This window comes from Oncorhynchus nerka, linkage group LG20 (assembly GCF_034236695.1).
Source record: "Oncorhynchus nerka isolate Pitt River linkage group LG20, Oner_Uvic_2.0, whole genome shotgun sequence".
Classification (NCBI taxonomy): Eukaryota; Metazoa; Chordata; class Actinopteri; order Salmoniformes; family Salmonidae; genus Oncorhynchus; species Oncorhynchus nerka.
The window spans coordinates 45,409,564-45,427,024 of NC_088415.1; the positions used below are offsets into that span (position 1 = coordinate 45,409,564).

The 17,461-nt window shown below is 41.7% G+C and overlaps 1 protein-coding gene across 1 annotated transcript in view; it reads right to left on the reverse strand.

Moving 5' to 3' along the window:
* The window catches only part of LOC115102619 (GPI transamidase component PIG-T-like), a 35,253-nt gene that overhangs the window by 8,618 nt on the left and 9,174 nt on the right, over positions 1 to 17,461 (reverse strand). The window contains exons 6-9 of the mRNA XM_029622751.2: positions 15,079 to 15,166; positions 13,586 to 13,683; positions 13,183 to 13,342; positions 7,850 to 8,050 (exon numbers count right to left, since the gene is read on the reverse strand). Of these exons, the coding sequence (XP_029478611.1) occupies positions 7,850 to 8,050; positions 13,183 to 13,342; positions 13,586 to 13,683; positions 15,079 to 15,166 (547 nt within the window). The remainder of the gene's footprint in view (positions 1 to 7,849; positions 8,051 to 13,182; positions 13,343 to 13,585; positions 13,684 to 15,078; positions 15,167 to 17,461) is intronic.

A 17,461-nucleotide genomic window follows, 5' to 3' on the forward strand; every position in this document is an offset into this window, starting at 1 on the left:
TGAAGTATAATTACAAGCATTTCATAAGTGTCAAAGGCTGTTATTGACAATTACATGAAGTTGATGCAAAGAGTCAATATTTGCAGTGCTGAACCTTGTTTTTCAAGACTTCTGCAATCCGCCCTGGCATGCTGTCAATTAACTTCTGGGCCACATCCTGACTGATGGCAGCCCATTCTTGCATAATCAATGCTTGGAGTTTGTCAGAATTTGTGGGGTTTTGTTTGACCACCCGCCTCTTGAGGATTGACCACAAGTTCTCAATGGGATTAAGGTCTGGGGAGTTTCCTGGCCATGGACCCAAAATATCGATGCTTTGTTCCCCGAGCCACTTAGTTATCACTTTTGCCTTATGGCAAGGTGCGCCATCATGCTGGAAAAGGCATTGTTTGTCACCAAACTGTTCCTGGATGGTTGGGAGAAGTTGCTCTCGGAGGGTGTGTTGGTACCATTCTTTATTCATGGCTGTGTTCTTAGGAAAAATTGTGAGTGAGCCCACTCCCTTGGCTGAGAAGCAACCCCACACATGAATGGTCTCAGGATGCTTTACTGTTGGCATGACACAGGACTGATGGTAGCGCTCACCTTGTCTTCTCCGGACAAGCGTTTTTCCAGATGCCCCAAACAATCGGAAAGTGGATTCAGAAAAAATGACTTTACCCCAGCAGTCCAATCCCTGTACCTTTTGCAGAATATCAGTCTGTCCCTGATGTTTTTCCTGGAGAGAAGTGGCTTTTTTGCTGCCCTTCTTGCAGGCCATCCTCCAAAAGTCTTCGCCTCACTGTGCGTGCAGATGCACTCACACCTGCCTGCTGCCATTCCTGAGCAAGCTTTGTACTGGTGGTGCACCGATCCCGGAGCTGAATCAACTTTAGGAGACGGTCCTGGCACTTGCTGGACTTTCTTGGGTGCCCTGAAGCCTTCTTGACAACAATTGAACCGCTCTCCTTGAAGTTCTTGATTATCTGATAAATGTTTGTTTTTTTTAGATGTAATCTTACTGGCAGCAATGTCCTTGCCTGTAAAAGCCCTTTTTGTGCAAAGCAATGATGACAGCACGTGTTTCCTTGCAAGTAACCATATTTGACAGAGGAAGAACAATGATTCCAAGCTCCACCCTCCTTTTGAAGCTTCCAGTCTGTTATTCGAACTCAATCAGCATGACAGAGTGATCGCCAGCCTTGTCAACACTCACACCTGTGTTAACGAGAGCATCACTGACATGTCAGCTGGTCCTTTTGAGGCAGGGCTGAAATGCAGTGGAAATGTTTTTGGGGGGATTCAGCTCATTTGCATGGCAAAAAGGGACTTTGCAATTAATCTGATCACTCTTCATAACATTCTGGAGTATATTCAAATTGCCATCATACAAACTGAGGCAGCAGACTTTGTGAAAATTAATATTTGTGTCATTCTCAAATCTTTTGGCCATGACTGTCTGTCTGTGTGTGTGATAGATATATAACATTATCCTATGCATAGCCTAGGCAACTGAAGATTTGTTTGCTTGCTGAACCAAGGAGCAGCCAAGTTTAAACATGTTGTAAAGAGTCCATGTTAACGTGGAAACAGACTCAACCGCACCCGTCATTTTGTTTTATGGCTGGGTTTTTCCTCATCCTATCTCTCCTTATATCAGAGTTTAGACGTAAAACAGGCTTCCTTTTAATTTGCTGCTTTTGAGTAAAGTTTGCCGACTCTATGAAGTTGATTTTAAAATAACAATCATCCAATATCATTGATTACATGGTTATACAAATACCGTCACAGCCCTAATAGTGACAGTAACATAATATATAGGTGTAGCAGAGGTGAGAAACCCAACAGCTTAAACAAAAACTAGCTAGCTGTACTGTCCGGATAGATTCACAAATCATGGGAATATGCAGACCGTGTCTCCCGCCGAGGCATGTGTTGCTAGGCAACCCCCCTGCACTTGCCCTAGGAACATATAGAGAAGGAACTGTCAGATGTGTCATAATAGCCCTGGAACTAGCCACACTGGGAGGCACATTTTAAATGGAATACATTGAATACACAGAGCAGGGTAAAAAAAAAAGAATGGTAAAAAAAAAAGTGACCCTATGCTTGGTGTGACTTATGGGCAGAGCAGACCATCCGATATGCGCTTAAATATTGTGATATGCAACCTGGAATTTAAATGTAAGAGGACCAGTGCTATATAGCAATAAAAATAACACTGGTGAGCAACTACAATTTCACAGAGACAAACCACAAGTTCTTCAAGTTTAGTACTAGGCCTATATCCACACATTTGGATGATCTGAATGATGGTTGAATTTACAATATACAGCTAGGTTTGGCCTCCAGCCAATTTGTTCCTGAGCTTGTCTGTGGGCTGAACATAATTAGCCTATTAGCAAATAGACTACTAGCTGCCCAATTCAAAGCCCTACACAATAGGTTAAACTACACAATTAACATGTTTATTTATAACATGCTAATTTATTGAAAATATAAAAATGAAGATCTGATTACAGTGGTAGAATCACCAATAACTATGTTAATAAGCCTACCTACTCTATTAAAATATATTAAATATTAAGTGTTTCTCCAAAGCAAAACTAGTGTGTCTTGTTCAGAACTAAACTATCGCTGTTTGCAAAGAAATCAATCTGAAATGTCATTAGGAATCTAAGCATGGTACTTTCAGAAGTAAATGTTCCACCCCAGACTTGAGGCCCGAGTCTGACACAGGAGTGCATGATGACAGAATGGGAGGAAATAGCTATAGACCTATCGACAAAAATATATGGATGACATAATTGCATCTGTCAAACCAGTAAGCCTCTCTCTCATTTCTTAAATAGTGCTCTAACAAAGCCCCCTTGTTAGTAAAGTGCCTATTCAACTTCAAGCACAGAGCATTGTCCATATTGATCTTAGAAATAGCGATCCACACGCTGCATCAATCTGAACTTCCCTGTAATTATCCAATTATATTCCCACTAATATTGTAATTAAGCTTTCACATGTCATACACTTATCAAGCATTTGGTGCTTGCTTTTATTTACGCCAAATCATTTGACTGTCAATTTTCTGTTGCGAATAGAGAAGACCATACAATTGAAGTCGGAAGTTTACATACACCTGAGCCAAATACATTTAAATGCAGTGTTTCACAATACCTGACATTTAATCATAGTAAAAATTCCCTGTCTTAGGTCAGTTGGGATCACCAATTTATTTTAAGAATGTGAAATGTCAGAATAATAGTAGAGAGAATAATTTACTTAATCTAATTTCTTTCATCACATTCCCAGTGGGTCAGAAGTTTACATAAACAATTTTTAAACAAGTTAAACAGTGTAACTTGGGTCAAACTTTTCGGGTAGTCTTCCACAAGCTTCCCACAATAAATTGGGTGAATTTTGTCCCAATCCTCCTGACATAGCTGGTGTAACTGAGTCAGGTTGGTAGGCATCCTTGCTCGCACAGGCTTTTTCAGTTCTGCCCACAAATTTAATATAGGATTGAGGTCAGGGCTTTGTGATGGCCACTCCAATAGCTTGACTTTGTTGTCATTAAGCCATTTTGCCACAACTTTGGAAGTATGCTTGGGGTCCTTTTCCATTTGGAAGACCCATTTGCGACCAAGCTTTAACATCCAAACTGATGTCTTGAGCTGTTGCTTCAATATATCCACATAATTTCCGTTCCTCATGGTGCCATCTATTTTGCGAAGTGCACCAGACCCTCCTGCAGCAAAGCACACCCACAACATGATGCTGCCACCCACGTGCTTCACGGTTGGGATGGTGTTCTTCAGCTTGCAAGCCTCCCCCTTTTTCCTCCAAACATAACAATGGTCATTATGGCCAAACAGTTCTATTTTTGTTTCACCAGAACAGAGGACATTTCTCCAAAAAGTACGATCTTTGTCTCCATGTGCAGATGCAAACCGTAGTCTGGCTTTTTTATGGCCGTTTTGGCGCAGTGCCTTCTTCTTTGCTGAGCGGCCTTTCAGGATATGTCGATATAGATAATTTTGTGCCAGTTTGCTCCAGCATCTTCACAAGGTCCTTTGCTGTTGTTCTGGGATTGATTTGCACTTTTCGCACCAAAGTCTCTAGGAGACAGAACGCGTCTCCTTCCTGAGCTGAAGGTTGTGTGGTCCCATGGTGTTCATACTTGCGTACTATTGTTTGTACAGATGAACGTGGCACCTTCAGGCGTTTGGAAATTGCTCCCAAGGATGAACCAGACTTGTGGAGGTCTACAATGTTTTTCCTGAGGTCTTGGCTGATTTCTTTTGATTTTCTCATGGTGTCAAGCAGAGGCACTGAGTTTGAAGGTAGACCTTGAAATACATCCACAGGTTTTTTTAAATGTTTATTTCAACTTTATTTAAACAGGTATGCAAGTTGAGAACAAGTTCTCATTTACAATTGCGACCTTGCCAAGATAAAGCAAAGCAGTTCGACACATACAACGACACCGAGTTACACATGGAGTAAAACAAACATACAGTCAATAATACAGTATAAACAAGTCTATATACGATTTGAGCAAATGAGGTGAGATAAGGGGGTAAAAGGCAAAAAAAAAGGCCATGGTGGCAAAGTAAATACAATATAGCAAGTAAAACATTGGAATGGTAGATTTGCAGTGGAAGAATGTGCAAAGTAGAAATAAAAATAATGGGGTGCAAAGGAGCTAAATAAATAAATACAGTAGGGAAAGAGGTAGTTGTTTGGGCTAAATTATAGGTGGGCTATGTACAGGTGCAGTAATCTGTGAGCTGCTCTGACAGTTGGTGCTTAAAGCTAGTGAGGGGGTGAAGTGTTTCCAGTTTCAGAGATTTTTGTAGTTCGTTCCAGTCAAAGAAATAATTGGTTTTGGGGGTGACCAGAGAGATACACCTGCTGGAGCGAGTGCTACAGGTGGGTGATGCTATGGTGACCAGCGAGCTGAGATAAGGGGGTACTTTACCTAGCAGGGTCTTGTAGATGACATGGAGCCAGTGGGTTTGGCGACGAGTATGAAGCGAGGGCCAGCCAACGAGAGCGTACAGGTCGCAATGGTGGGTAGTATATGGGGCTTTGGTGACAAAACGGATTGATAGACTGCATCCAATTTGTTGAGTAGGGTATTGGAGGCTATTTTGTAAATGACATCGCCTAAGTCGAGGATTGGTAGGATGGTCAATTTTACAAGGGTATGTTTGGCAGCATGAGTGAAGGATGCTTTGTTGCGAAATAGGAAGCCGATTCTAGATTTAACTTTGGATTGGAGATGTTTGATGTGGGTCTGGAAGGAGAGTTTGCAGTCTAACCAGACACCTAGGTATTTGTAGTTGTCCACGTATTCTAAGTCAGAGCCGTCCAGAGTAGTGATGTTGGACAGGCGGGCAGGTGCAGGCAGCGATCGGTTGAAGAGCATGCATTTGGTTTTACTTGTATTTAAGAGCAATTGGAGGCCACGGAAGGAGAGTTGTATGGCATTGAAGCTTGTTTGGAGGGTTGTTGACAGTGTCCAAAGAAGGGCCAGAAGTATACAGAATGGTGTCGTCTGCGTAGAGGTGGATCAGAGACTCACCAGCAGCAAGAGCGACATCATTGATGTATACATAGAAGAGAGTCGGTCCAAGAATTGAACCCTGTGGTACCCCCATAGAGACTGCCAGAGGTCTGGACAGCAGACCCTCCGATTTGACACACTGAACTCTATCAGAGAAGTAGTTGGTGAACCAGGTGAGGCAATCATTTGAGAAACCAGGGCAAGGTACACCTCCAATTGACTAAAATGATGTCAATTAGCCTATCAAAAGCTTCTAAAGCCATGACATCATTTTCTGTAATTTTCCAAGCTGTTTAAAGGCACAATCAACTTAGTGTATGTAAACTTCGGACCCACTGGAATTGTCATACAGTCAATTATAAGTGAAATAATCTGTCTGTAAACAATTGTTGGAACTGACAATGTCCTAACCGACTTGCCAAAGTTAACAAGACATTTGTGGAGTGGTTGAAAAACAAGTTTTAATGACTCCAACATAACTATGTAAACTTCCGACTTCAACTGTATACCCATCCCACATTATGATAATGAAGTTCCTACTTTGAGTCTGAATTGGAAAGGTGTGAAACATATCAACGAGAGAAAGAATCCAATCAATCATCTCATAGAAGTCCTCTTCAGTTTGAGCTATTGCACTCTTCATGCCATGAAGGAGAAAATAATACCAACATTGATTAATTCATTGATACTACAGTGCATTCGAAAAGTATTCAGGCCCCTTGACTTTTTCCACATTTTGTTACGTTACAGCCTTATTAAAAAAAAAATGAAATAAATGTTCCCTCAATCTACAAACACACATAACCCTTAGCGAACAGTTTAATTTTTTTTTACAGATTCATAAAATAGAAAAAAACCTGAAATATCACATTTACATAAGTATTCAGACCCTTTACTCAGTTACTTGTTGAAGCACCTTTGGCAGCGATTACAGACCAGAGTCTTCTTGCGTATGACGCTACAAGCTTGGCGCACCTGTATTTGGGGAGTTTCTCCCATTCTTCTCTGCAGATCCTCTCAAGCTCTGTCAGGTTGGATGGGGAACGTTTCTGCACAGCTATTTTCAGGTCTCTCCAGAGATGTCCAATCGGGTTCAAGTCCGAGCTCTGGCTGTGCCACTCAAAGATGTTATTCAGAGACTTGTCCCGAAGCCACTCCTGCGTTGTCTTGGCTGTGTTCTTAGGGTCATTGTCTTGACGGAAGGTGAACCTTCGCCCCAGTCAGGTCCTGAGTGCTCTTGAGCAGGTTTTCATCAAGGATCTTTCTGTACTTTGCGCCGTTGATCTTTCCCTCGATCTGGACTAGTCTCCCAGTCCCTGCCGCTGAAAAGCATCCCCACAGCATGATGCAGCCGCCACCATGTTTTACCATAAGGATGGTGCCAGGTTTCCTCCAGACGTGACGCATTCAGGCTAAACAGTTCAATCTTGGTTTCATCAGACCAGAGAATCTTGTTTCTCATGGCCAGAGTCCTTTAGGGGCCTTTTGGCAAACTCCAAGCGGGCTGTCCTGTGCCTTTTACTGAGGAGTGGCTTCCGTCTGGCCACTCAACCATAAAGCCCTGATTAGTGGAGTGCTACAGAGATGGTTGTCCTTCTGGAAGGTTCTCCCATGTCCACAGAAGAACTATGGAGATTTGTCAGAGGGACCATCGGGTCCTTCTCCCGATTGCTCAGTTTGGCCGTCCGGCCAGCTCTAGGAAGGGTCTTGGTGGTTCCATACTTCTTCCATTTAAGAACGAAGGAGGCCACTGTGTTCTTGGGAACCTTAAATGCTGCAGATATTTGTTGGTACCCTTCCCCAGATCTGTGCTTCAACAAAATCCTGTTTTGGAGATCTGTGGACAATTAGTTTCACCTCATGGCTTGGTTTTTGATCTGACATGCACTGTCAATTGTGGGACAGGTGTGCCTTTTCAAATTAATTGAATTTACCACAGATGGACGACAATCAAGTTGTAGAAACATCGCAGGAATGATAAATGGAAAAAGGATGCATCTGAGATTAATTTAGAGTCTGATAGCAAAGGGTCTGAATACTTACGTAAATAAGGCATGTTCTTTATTTTTAAGACATTTCTAAAAATTTCAAAAACCTGTTTTCGCTTTGTCAAGTTCTCTTCAAAATATAACATTTTAGGTCAGGCACATTTTGTGGCTGCATGAGGCTTTATGATACTGAAGCATGTGCTCCCCCATGTGGGAAGAAATGGCCTTTCCCTCAACTGCTATCAATAGGTAACTGCCATTTATATCAGGCTTAGGTGGAACAGGGTCAGCAGGTGAACAGCGGGACTGAAGTACTCACTGGGTTTGTTGTCACGGCCCTTGCTGGTGACAGTGAGCGTGTGGATGTAGAGGCGCAGGTACCAAGGCACAGTGTCTAGCAGGAGCACGGGGAAGGCCCGGTATGGGTGGTTGTTGTACATCAGGGTGTGGATCTCTCCCGTCTGCAGCCCATAGCCAGCCACGTAGCGCTCTCCATGCAGTAGGGGACGCAGCATGTCTCCTGGGGTGGGGGAAGGAGGGAGTGTTCATATTGTCAATCATAAAATTACTAGAATATAAATATAATTTCTATGGTGAGTTTTATACAGACACCATTTTATATGCTCTACATGGAAATTAATTTATATCACAATTTTGTCGGTAACACATTACCTGATCTTACTGTGCAGTAACTAGGGCTATGTAGTCTATTTCAGAAGAACAGAATAGCATACTTTGAGTTGTCCTTATGTTATGTCCTGATCTGGCTATGCCAAATGGCTGTGGGCTACACTAGTTCATTTAGCAGACAAGATTTGCTTAGAATTCCGTGGCATTATTTTATAGTATGAAGAATACAATTGAACAAAGCTCGAAACGATGAGGGACTGCTCTATTCTGTGTTGAGCGTTTAACAAAGAAATAGATACTCCTATATGCTTAATTTAGAGTTATTCATGTAAAATGTAGTTCTACAAACGTTGGGCTATATGGTTAGATGTTTAATTCATTGTAAGGCTGTATGATATGACTAATGATGATTTGAAAAGTTCTGCTTAGTTTGATGATGATGATTTGAAGAGTTCTGCTTAGTTTCTTGCACAGGTTGTAGACACTTCATTAGTCTCTCATTCACAATTTGACAAGCACTTGATAATGCCTCAAATTTCACAGCGGCATCCCCTTTGTGGCCGTAATGCACCCTTAAAAAAATCCATGCTTTTTGCGGCCAGTGGCCGCTGTGCCCTATGAAGAATAGAATTGAACAAAGCTCCAAACGATTTGAGGGACCGCTCACATGCGGCTATTCTGTGTTGAGTGGTTAACAAAGAAATGGGTACTCCTTTATGCTTCATTTAAAGATATTCATGTAAATGTGTTTGTTCTACAAACTTTTTTCAATTCATCATTAGTCATATCATACAGACAAGATTTGGATAAATTGTGAATGAGAGTGCTGCGTTGTGCCTTTCTCCCTGAGTGTTGCATGCTCCTAGGCATCTCTCACTCACATGGCTCTCCATCACATGATCGGGTCTTTCTCACAGGCTACAAGTGAAAACAGACACTTCGGGGAACGCAACTGCGTGCGTCCTTATCCAATTCCGAGGTGCATATTGAAGATATTGGAAAAACTGTCCACATTCACTTTTCGTCAGCCAACAAGATGAGTAGGTCTAAAGAACAACAAAATCACTAGCCTATGTCAATCTGCTATCCCCCATAGTACAAAAATCAACATATTCTATGTGAGAAATAAATATCCCAAACATTGTATTCCACAATTGTCTCAGACTATGTAGCTGATGCAACAGATCAGAACATTTTAGGTTAAAATCGTATTTCTTTACATTATAAGCGCAACAATGTGCACATGGTAGTAGGCTATAAGGGCGAATGTTCCATTAGTGGGAAAACACCATTATCAAAACTGACCGCTAATGAGATTATGCATGTAATGCTTTCATTATGAAAGGTGTATTTTTATAGAAAAATTATTTTCCCCAAACTTGAAACTCACACACTGCTTATGTAAGCCAGTTAGGCTCTACACCCCTTGTAAAGTGGATTAATGTGCTAAATTTTAAGAAATTATTTGGCCACTTTACTTGTGATACAAACCTTATCAAAACATATGCCAATTTTATTTGTCACATACACATGGTTAGCAGATGTAGAAGCTGTTTTTCAGTCTCTCGGTCCCAGCTTTGATGCACCTGTACTGACCTCGCCTTCTGGATGATAGCGGACAGTGAACAGGCAGTGGCTCGGGTGGTTGTTGTCCTTGATGATCTTTATGGCCTTCCTGTGACATCGGGTGGTGTAGGTGTCCTGGAGGGCAGGTAGTTTGCCCCCGGTGATGCGTTGTGCAGACCTCACTACCCTCTGGAGAGCCTTACGGTTGTGGGCGGAGCAGTTGCCGTACCAGGCGGTGATACAGCCCGACAGGATGCTCTCGATTGTGCATCTGTAGAAGTTTGTGAGTGCTTTTGGTGACAAGCCGAATTTCTTCAGCCTCCTGAGGTTGAAGAGGCGCTGCTGCGCCTTCTTCACGATGCTGTCTGTGTGGGTGGACCAATTCAGTTTGTCTGTGATGTGTACGGCGAGGAACTTAAAACTTACTACCCTCTCCACTACTGTTCCATCGATGTGGATAGGGGGGTGTTCCCTCTGCTGTTTCCTGAAGTCCACAATCATCTCCTTAGTTTTTTTGACGTTGAGTGTGAGGTTATTTTCCTGACACCACACTCCGAGGGCCCTCACCTCCTCCCTGTAGGCCTTCTCGTCGTTGTTGGTAATCAAGCCTACCACTGTTGTGTCGTCCGCAAACTTGATGATTGAGTTGGAGGCGTGCGTGGCCACGCAGTCGTGGGTGAACAGGGAGGACAGGAGAGGGCTCAGAACACAACCTTGTGGGGCCCCAGTGTTGAGGATCACCGGGGTGGAGATGTTGTTACCTACCCTCACTACCTGGGGGAGGCCCGTCAGGAAGTCCAGTACCCAGTTGCACAGGGCGGGGTCGAGACCCAGGGTCTCGAGCTTGATGACGAGTTTGGAGGGTACTATGGTGTTAAATGCTGAGCTGTAGTCGATGAACAGCATTCTCACATAGGTATTCCTCTTGTCCAGATGGGTTAGGGCAGTGTGCAGTGTGGTTGAGATTGCATCGTCTGTGGACCTAGGTTACATGAGGTGTGCGACTATGATTCGGAAAAGACGCAAAAAACAAAGGCAGTTTTTTTTGCTGGACATCATTCACAAGTGATAGAGTAGATTACATACACTTTGGTTGGAGTCATTAAAACTCGTTTCTCAACCACGCCACAAATTTCTATAGTTTTGGCAAGTCAGTTAAGACATCTACTTTGTGCATGACAAGTACTTTTTCCAACAATTGTTTAGACAGATTATTTCACTGTATCACAATTCCAGTGGGTCAGAAGTTCACATACATGTATGTTAGTGTACCTTTAAACAGCTTGGAAAATTATGTCATGGCCTTAGAAGTTTCTGATAGGCTAATTTACATAATTTGAGTCAATTTGAGGTGGATGTATTTCAAGGCCTACCTTCAAACTCAGTGCCTCTTTGCTTGACACCATCGGAAAATCAAAATAAATCAGCCAAGACCTCAGGAAAAAATATTGTAGACCTCCACAAGTCTGGTTCATCCTTGGGAGCAATTTCCAAACACCTGAAAGTACCACGTTCATCTGTACAAACAATAGTATGCAGGTATAAACACCATGGGACCACGCAGCTGTCAATCCGCTCAGGGAGGAGACGCATTCTGTCTCCTAGAGATGAATGTACTTTGATGCGAAAAGTGCAAATCAATCCCAGAACAGCAGCAAAGGACCTTGTGAAGATGTTGGAGGAAACAAGTACAAAAGTATCTATATTCACAGGAAAACAAGTCCTATATTGACATACAATGAAAGGCCGCTTAGCAAGGAAGAAGCCACTGCTCCAAAACCGCCACAAAAAAGCCAGACTATGGTTTGCAACTGCACATGGGGACAAAGACCGTACAATTTGGAGAAATGTCCCCTGGTCTGATGAAACAAAAATATAACTGTTTGGCCATAATGACCATTGTTATGTTTGGAGGAAAAAGGGGGAGGCTTGCAAGCCAAAGAATACCACCCCAAACGTGAAGCACGGGGGTGGCAGCATCATGTTGTGGGGGTGCTTTGCTGCAGGAGGGACTGGTGCACTTCACAAAATAGATGGCAGCATGAGGAAAATAAATGATGTGGATATATTGAAGCAACATCTCAAGACATCAGTCAGGAAGTTGAAGCTTGGTCACAAATGGGTCTTCCAAATGGACAATGACCCCAAGCATACTTCCAAAGTTGTGACAAAATGGCTTAATGACAATGAAGTCAAGCTATTGGAGTGGCCATCACAAAGCCGTGACCTCAATCTTATAGAAAATGTGTGGGCAGAACTAAAAAAACGTTTGCAAGCAAGGAGGCCTACAAACTTGACTCAGTTACACCAGCTCTGTCAGGAGGAATGGGCCAAAATTCACCCAACTTATTGTGGGAAGCTTGTGTAAGGCTACCCGAAACATTTGACCAAAGTTAAGTAATTTAAAGGCAATACTTCCAAATACTTATTGAGTGTATGTAAACTTCTGACCCACTGGGAATGTGATAAAAGCTGAAATAAATCACTACTATTATTCTGACATTTCTTATCTTAAAATAAAGTGGTGATCCTAACTGACCAAAGACAGGGAATTTTTACAATAATTAAATGTCAGGAATTGTGAAAAAGTGAGTTTAAATGTTTGTTTAAGGTGTATGTAAACTTCTGACTTCAAATGTATATAATTCACAAGTGATATTCTATTCTTGATCGAATCTTGTCTTTACATATAGTAAATAAGGTGTGAGAAATTTGTTTTGATTTAGAATGGACCATTACCATGCACCGGTCTTGAAACCAGTGTTCATTTTCATGCCAGCCAGATTGTTTATCTTCCAAACAGGAGCATAGCCTATGTGCTTAATATTAGGAAAGTTAAGAAATAAATATAGTAGGCCTAGCCTATAGAAAGCTGATGGGATCTTTAGTAGAGGCCATCACTCTGTTTTCTCCCGCAATTGCATAACCTACAGAAATGTTGCACAACATGAGCTCATGGGCTTTCATTTAGTGTTTGTTCAGATTTTCAAACATATTTGCATTGATGTCAAAGTGATTAGAGGGACAAGAGAGTGCTGAGTATGCCAGGCAGTCAGCAAGTTTGGTAGGCTACTAATGATCAGCAGCAGCATCAGAGCTTGGAGAAGCCTAATTAACATGACTAAGCGGTCATGTGGAATTTGACTGTCTTCATGACTCGTGACCGCCGGAGTGGCGGTAATACGGTCACCACAACAGCCCTGGCAGCAACTGCAAATTATACTAGTAACATTGTATTAACATGCAGTTTCTTAGTATTTTAGTAACTGCATGATAATTGTATTGTAAATGGGGTTGAGCAGTTTTTGTAATTATACAAGACGGATAGGGATTGTTCCATATTCCACTTGTGTAACAGCAATTTGTGAAGGGAGGGGAACAGACAGTCGAGGGAAAGAACATATTTTCGGGAATTAAAACGCAGCTCACGTGTTGTGTTCTTTACAGGTCACTCACCACTCTCGGCTGCTCGCCAGCGCAGCAGCATGTTGAGGGAGCGTGTTTGTCCGAACGTGGCCTGGTTAGTGAGGTCATAAACCGAGTAGGTTCTCCGGTCCCCAAGCACCACAGCCTGGCTGAGCAGGGGAGTGGTTGGGCTCAGCTCAAACAGCTCTCCCTGTAGGGGAAATACAACAACACCTGCCTGCATAATTACCATAGAATAACACTTCTCCATAGTGTTGTCTGATGTTTTAGAGTTAACAAATCACACACATGCAAGCATTCATATACAAAGACAAATATTGATTCGCCAATCAATGAATTAACAATAATGCGTATGCACTCAAGAGTAAAATTGCCTGCCAACTGAATAGAATGTGGAGTTGGGTAAAGTTAACAGTCATGTAAAGATGCAGACCTGAGGGTTGTCTGTGACATCCACGTACACTTTACTGGAGGAGGCCAGCGGGCAGGCTTCAGTCAGGGTGCGAGAGAACATCTTGAACAGGGACCACTCTGTCAAAACACCCAATAACCAACATCACCATTGTAACATCACATTCATCTTGGCCCCTTTTTTACATTTAAAAAAAAGGTATTGAACAGTCTTTTCAAGGAGCACAGAAAGGTCCATGTCTGTACACCGCATTAGACATAAGCAACTTTTATATGAAAAGTTGTTCTTTATTTCTTTAATTTGATTGTTTCACTAACGGGTTTTGCAACCTTAAAAATGCACTTTAAATCAATTTTGATTTTATTTGAAAAACATGCCCTTTTTGCTTTGTATCATCCAGCTAGAACGTAAATCCACCTACCTGGGTTGTGGGGTATCCAAATGTTTATACCGTCCTTCTCTCATCACGGGATTTACAGTATTACCGTCTTAGTACACAAGGGGCGCACATTTTTCTTTTTTTAAAGACCACAGGGGGCGACCATTACCAGAAAGCTAAGGACATTTGAAAATAAACTAATTGCAAAGACAGGCAATCCAGCTCATAATGTCTATACAAGTGTAGGTAGGAGCCACCGAATGTAATGTTTGGTGAGTCTGGGCATTTTCAAACAAATATGAACGAGACACATTGTGCAAAAGAACAACGTTTTGATGCATGCTTGTCTGAAGGAAGAATAGTACTGGCTCTGGAGCAACATGTGTACACACTGAGTCTGTGTGGAGTCGCTATGGCCACGGGCCTGCCTGCTCTGCTCAGGGAAGAGGGGGAAGAAGCGGACGGGCCGAGAATGGAGAGGAGAAAAAATAAACGCAAGGAAATCAAGATGGCAGCAGTGGCAATTGTACAGATAACTCATCCAAAGCGATTTGACTTCTCAAACACGGCAGAAAGATAAAACTATATGACGCCCAACCTCCTTATTAATTCAGCCACTTACTTAGCTAACTAGCAAGTTAAACCTAATACATAGCTGGACTTACGAGAAAGGTAAAATGAAGAACGCAATCTGCTTAATCTCCTAATTTATTACACTGCAGGTATTTGCTTAAAAAGCTAAAAATATTCAGATTTATTGAAAAACTTCAAATAGTTGACAGTATTGAAAAACCATCCCGTATTTTTTCCCCAAATACCCCAGTATACAGTACATATATATATATATATATATATATATATATGATATCCCGTTCAAGCCTAGCACCTACATGAATCGGTGGAAGGTACAGTAGATCTTGGTAACACCGGTGTGTTTTAGCAATAGTGGGGTGAAATTGCTTATACCATTTTCACACTATCATGCAGACACGAACCGTACTGTGCTGGATCTGTTATTTTCTTTAAGTTTCCAGCAAATATATGGTGGATGCATAAACAGGCCAGTGCAGTACAGTTCGGCTCAGTTTAGGTGTGTGTGAAAGGGGTATAATATTGAATGCAAGAGACCTCTCACCTCGTTTGCCCTGGCCAGAGGTGTGCAGGTCGAACACCACGTTCAGTGTCTGTCTCAGCTCCCACACTGTGGATTTGCACTTCCAGTCCTGAAACAACCGTAGAGTGTCATATCAAGGCTGGGGCTCATCAAAAGTGACAAGATTTCAAATGGGATTAGGATAGGATGGAAAGATGTAACATGGAAGGAGAAACAAGTGGTTTTGTTTGAGACAATGAAGACCATGAGACAATTAACGAAGATTCTCTATTCCTACACTCTTACATTAAAAATGACTACGACCAACTACACTGAACAAAAATATGAACATGTAACGTGTTGGTCCCATTTTTCATGAGCTGAAATAAAATATCCCAGAAATGTTCCATATGCACTAAAGCTTATTTCATATCCCAAAAGAAAGATTCTTTCACTATAATACATTTGAATAGAAAGTTAACAAAAATATATAGGTATTTTCCTTTCCATGGTAGCAAGATCTATTTGTGGAAAGAATTCACACCGATTTAACTTTTTAGTCATATCCCAGGTTACCTATTTGCTTATGGCCTTGCCTACACCTAGCGACTTGCTTTTTAAACGATATGAGCAAAATAATTACATTTTATTTGGAAAGGCAAGCCAGACAAAATTAAAATGGGCCCATTTATATAATTAATTTGAATTCGGAGGGCATTAGAACTCACACAAAAGTTATACTTAAATCAGAACTGGTTCTCTAGCAGATTAGTAAGAATGTCTCAACTCATGTTCAATAACGGCCTTTTCCCCTTAATTCAAATTAAAACCTCTCACATTCGGTTATTTGAAAAGTAAATCTAAAAAAAAAAGTCCCCAACTGGCAGCTTCATTAAATAGTACCCGCAAAACACGTCAACAGTGAAGCGGCGACTCTGTCCAGTGTCTGTGTTCTTTTGCCCATCTTAATCTTTTCTTTTTATTGGCTAGTCTGACATATGGCTTTTTCTTTGCAACTCTGCCTAGAAGGCCAGCACCCCGGAGTCGCCTCTTCACTGTTGACATTGAGATTGGTGTTTTGCGAGTATTATTTAATGAAGTCTCAAACTAGACACTAATGTACTTGTCCTCTTGCTCAGTTGTGCACTGGGGCCTACCACTCCTCTTTCTATTCTGGTTATTCCATTTCTCGCATGGAATAGCCTTCATTTCTCAGAACACGACTAGACTGACGAGTTTCAGAAGAAAGTTCTTTGTTTCGGGCCATTTTGAGCCTGTAATCGAACCCACAAATGCTGATGCTCCAGATACTCAACTAGTCAACAGATGGCCAGTTTTATTGCTTCTTTGTGTGTGTAAATAACACCAGTGAAAAGTTTGGACACGCCTACTCTTTCAAGGGATTTTCTTTATTTTTACTACTTTCCACATTGTAGAATGATAGTGAAGATATCAGAACTATGAAATAACACATATGGAATATTGTAGTAACCAAAAAAAAGTTACACACACACACACACACATACAGTCGAAGTCAGAAGTTTACATACACTTAGGTTGGAGTCATTAAAACTTGTTTTTCAACCACTCCACAAATTTCTTGTTAACAAACTACAGTTTTGGCAAGTCAGTTAGGACATCTACTTTGTGCATGACAAGATGTTTACAGACAGATTATTTCACTTAATCACAATTCCAGTGGGTCCGAAGTGTACATACACTAAGTTGACTGTGCCTTTAAACAGCTTGGAAAATTCCAGAAAATTATGTTATGGCTTTAGAAGCGTCTGACAGGCTAATTAACATAATTTGAGTCAATTGGAGGTGTACTTGGGGATGTATTTCAAGGCCTACCTTCAAACTCAATGCCTCTTTGCTTGACATCATGGGAAAATCAAAATAAATCAGCCAATACTTCAGAAAACATTGTAGACCTCCACAAGTCTGGTTCATCCTTGGGAGCAATTTCCAAACGCCTGAAGGTACCACATTCATCTGTACAAACAATAGTATGCAAGTATAAACACCATGGGACCACGCAGCCGTCAATCCGCTCATAAAGGAGATGCGTTCTGTCTCCTAGAAATGAATGCACTTTGATGCGAAAAGTGCAAATCAACCCCAGAACAACAGCAAAGGACCTTGTGAAGACAGGTACAAAAGTATCTATATCCACAGTAAAACGAGTCCTATGTCAACTTAACCTGATAGGCCACTCAGCAAGGAAGAAGCCACTGCTCCAAAACCACCATAAAAAAGCCAGACTACTGTTTGCAACTGCACATGGGGACAAAGATCATACTTTTTGGAGAAATGTCCTCTGGTCTGATGAAAAAGAAATAGAACTGTTTGGCCATAATGACCATTATGTTTGGAGGGAAAAGGGGGAGGCTTGCAAGCCAAAAAACACCATCCCAACCGTGAA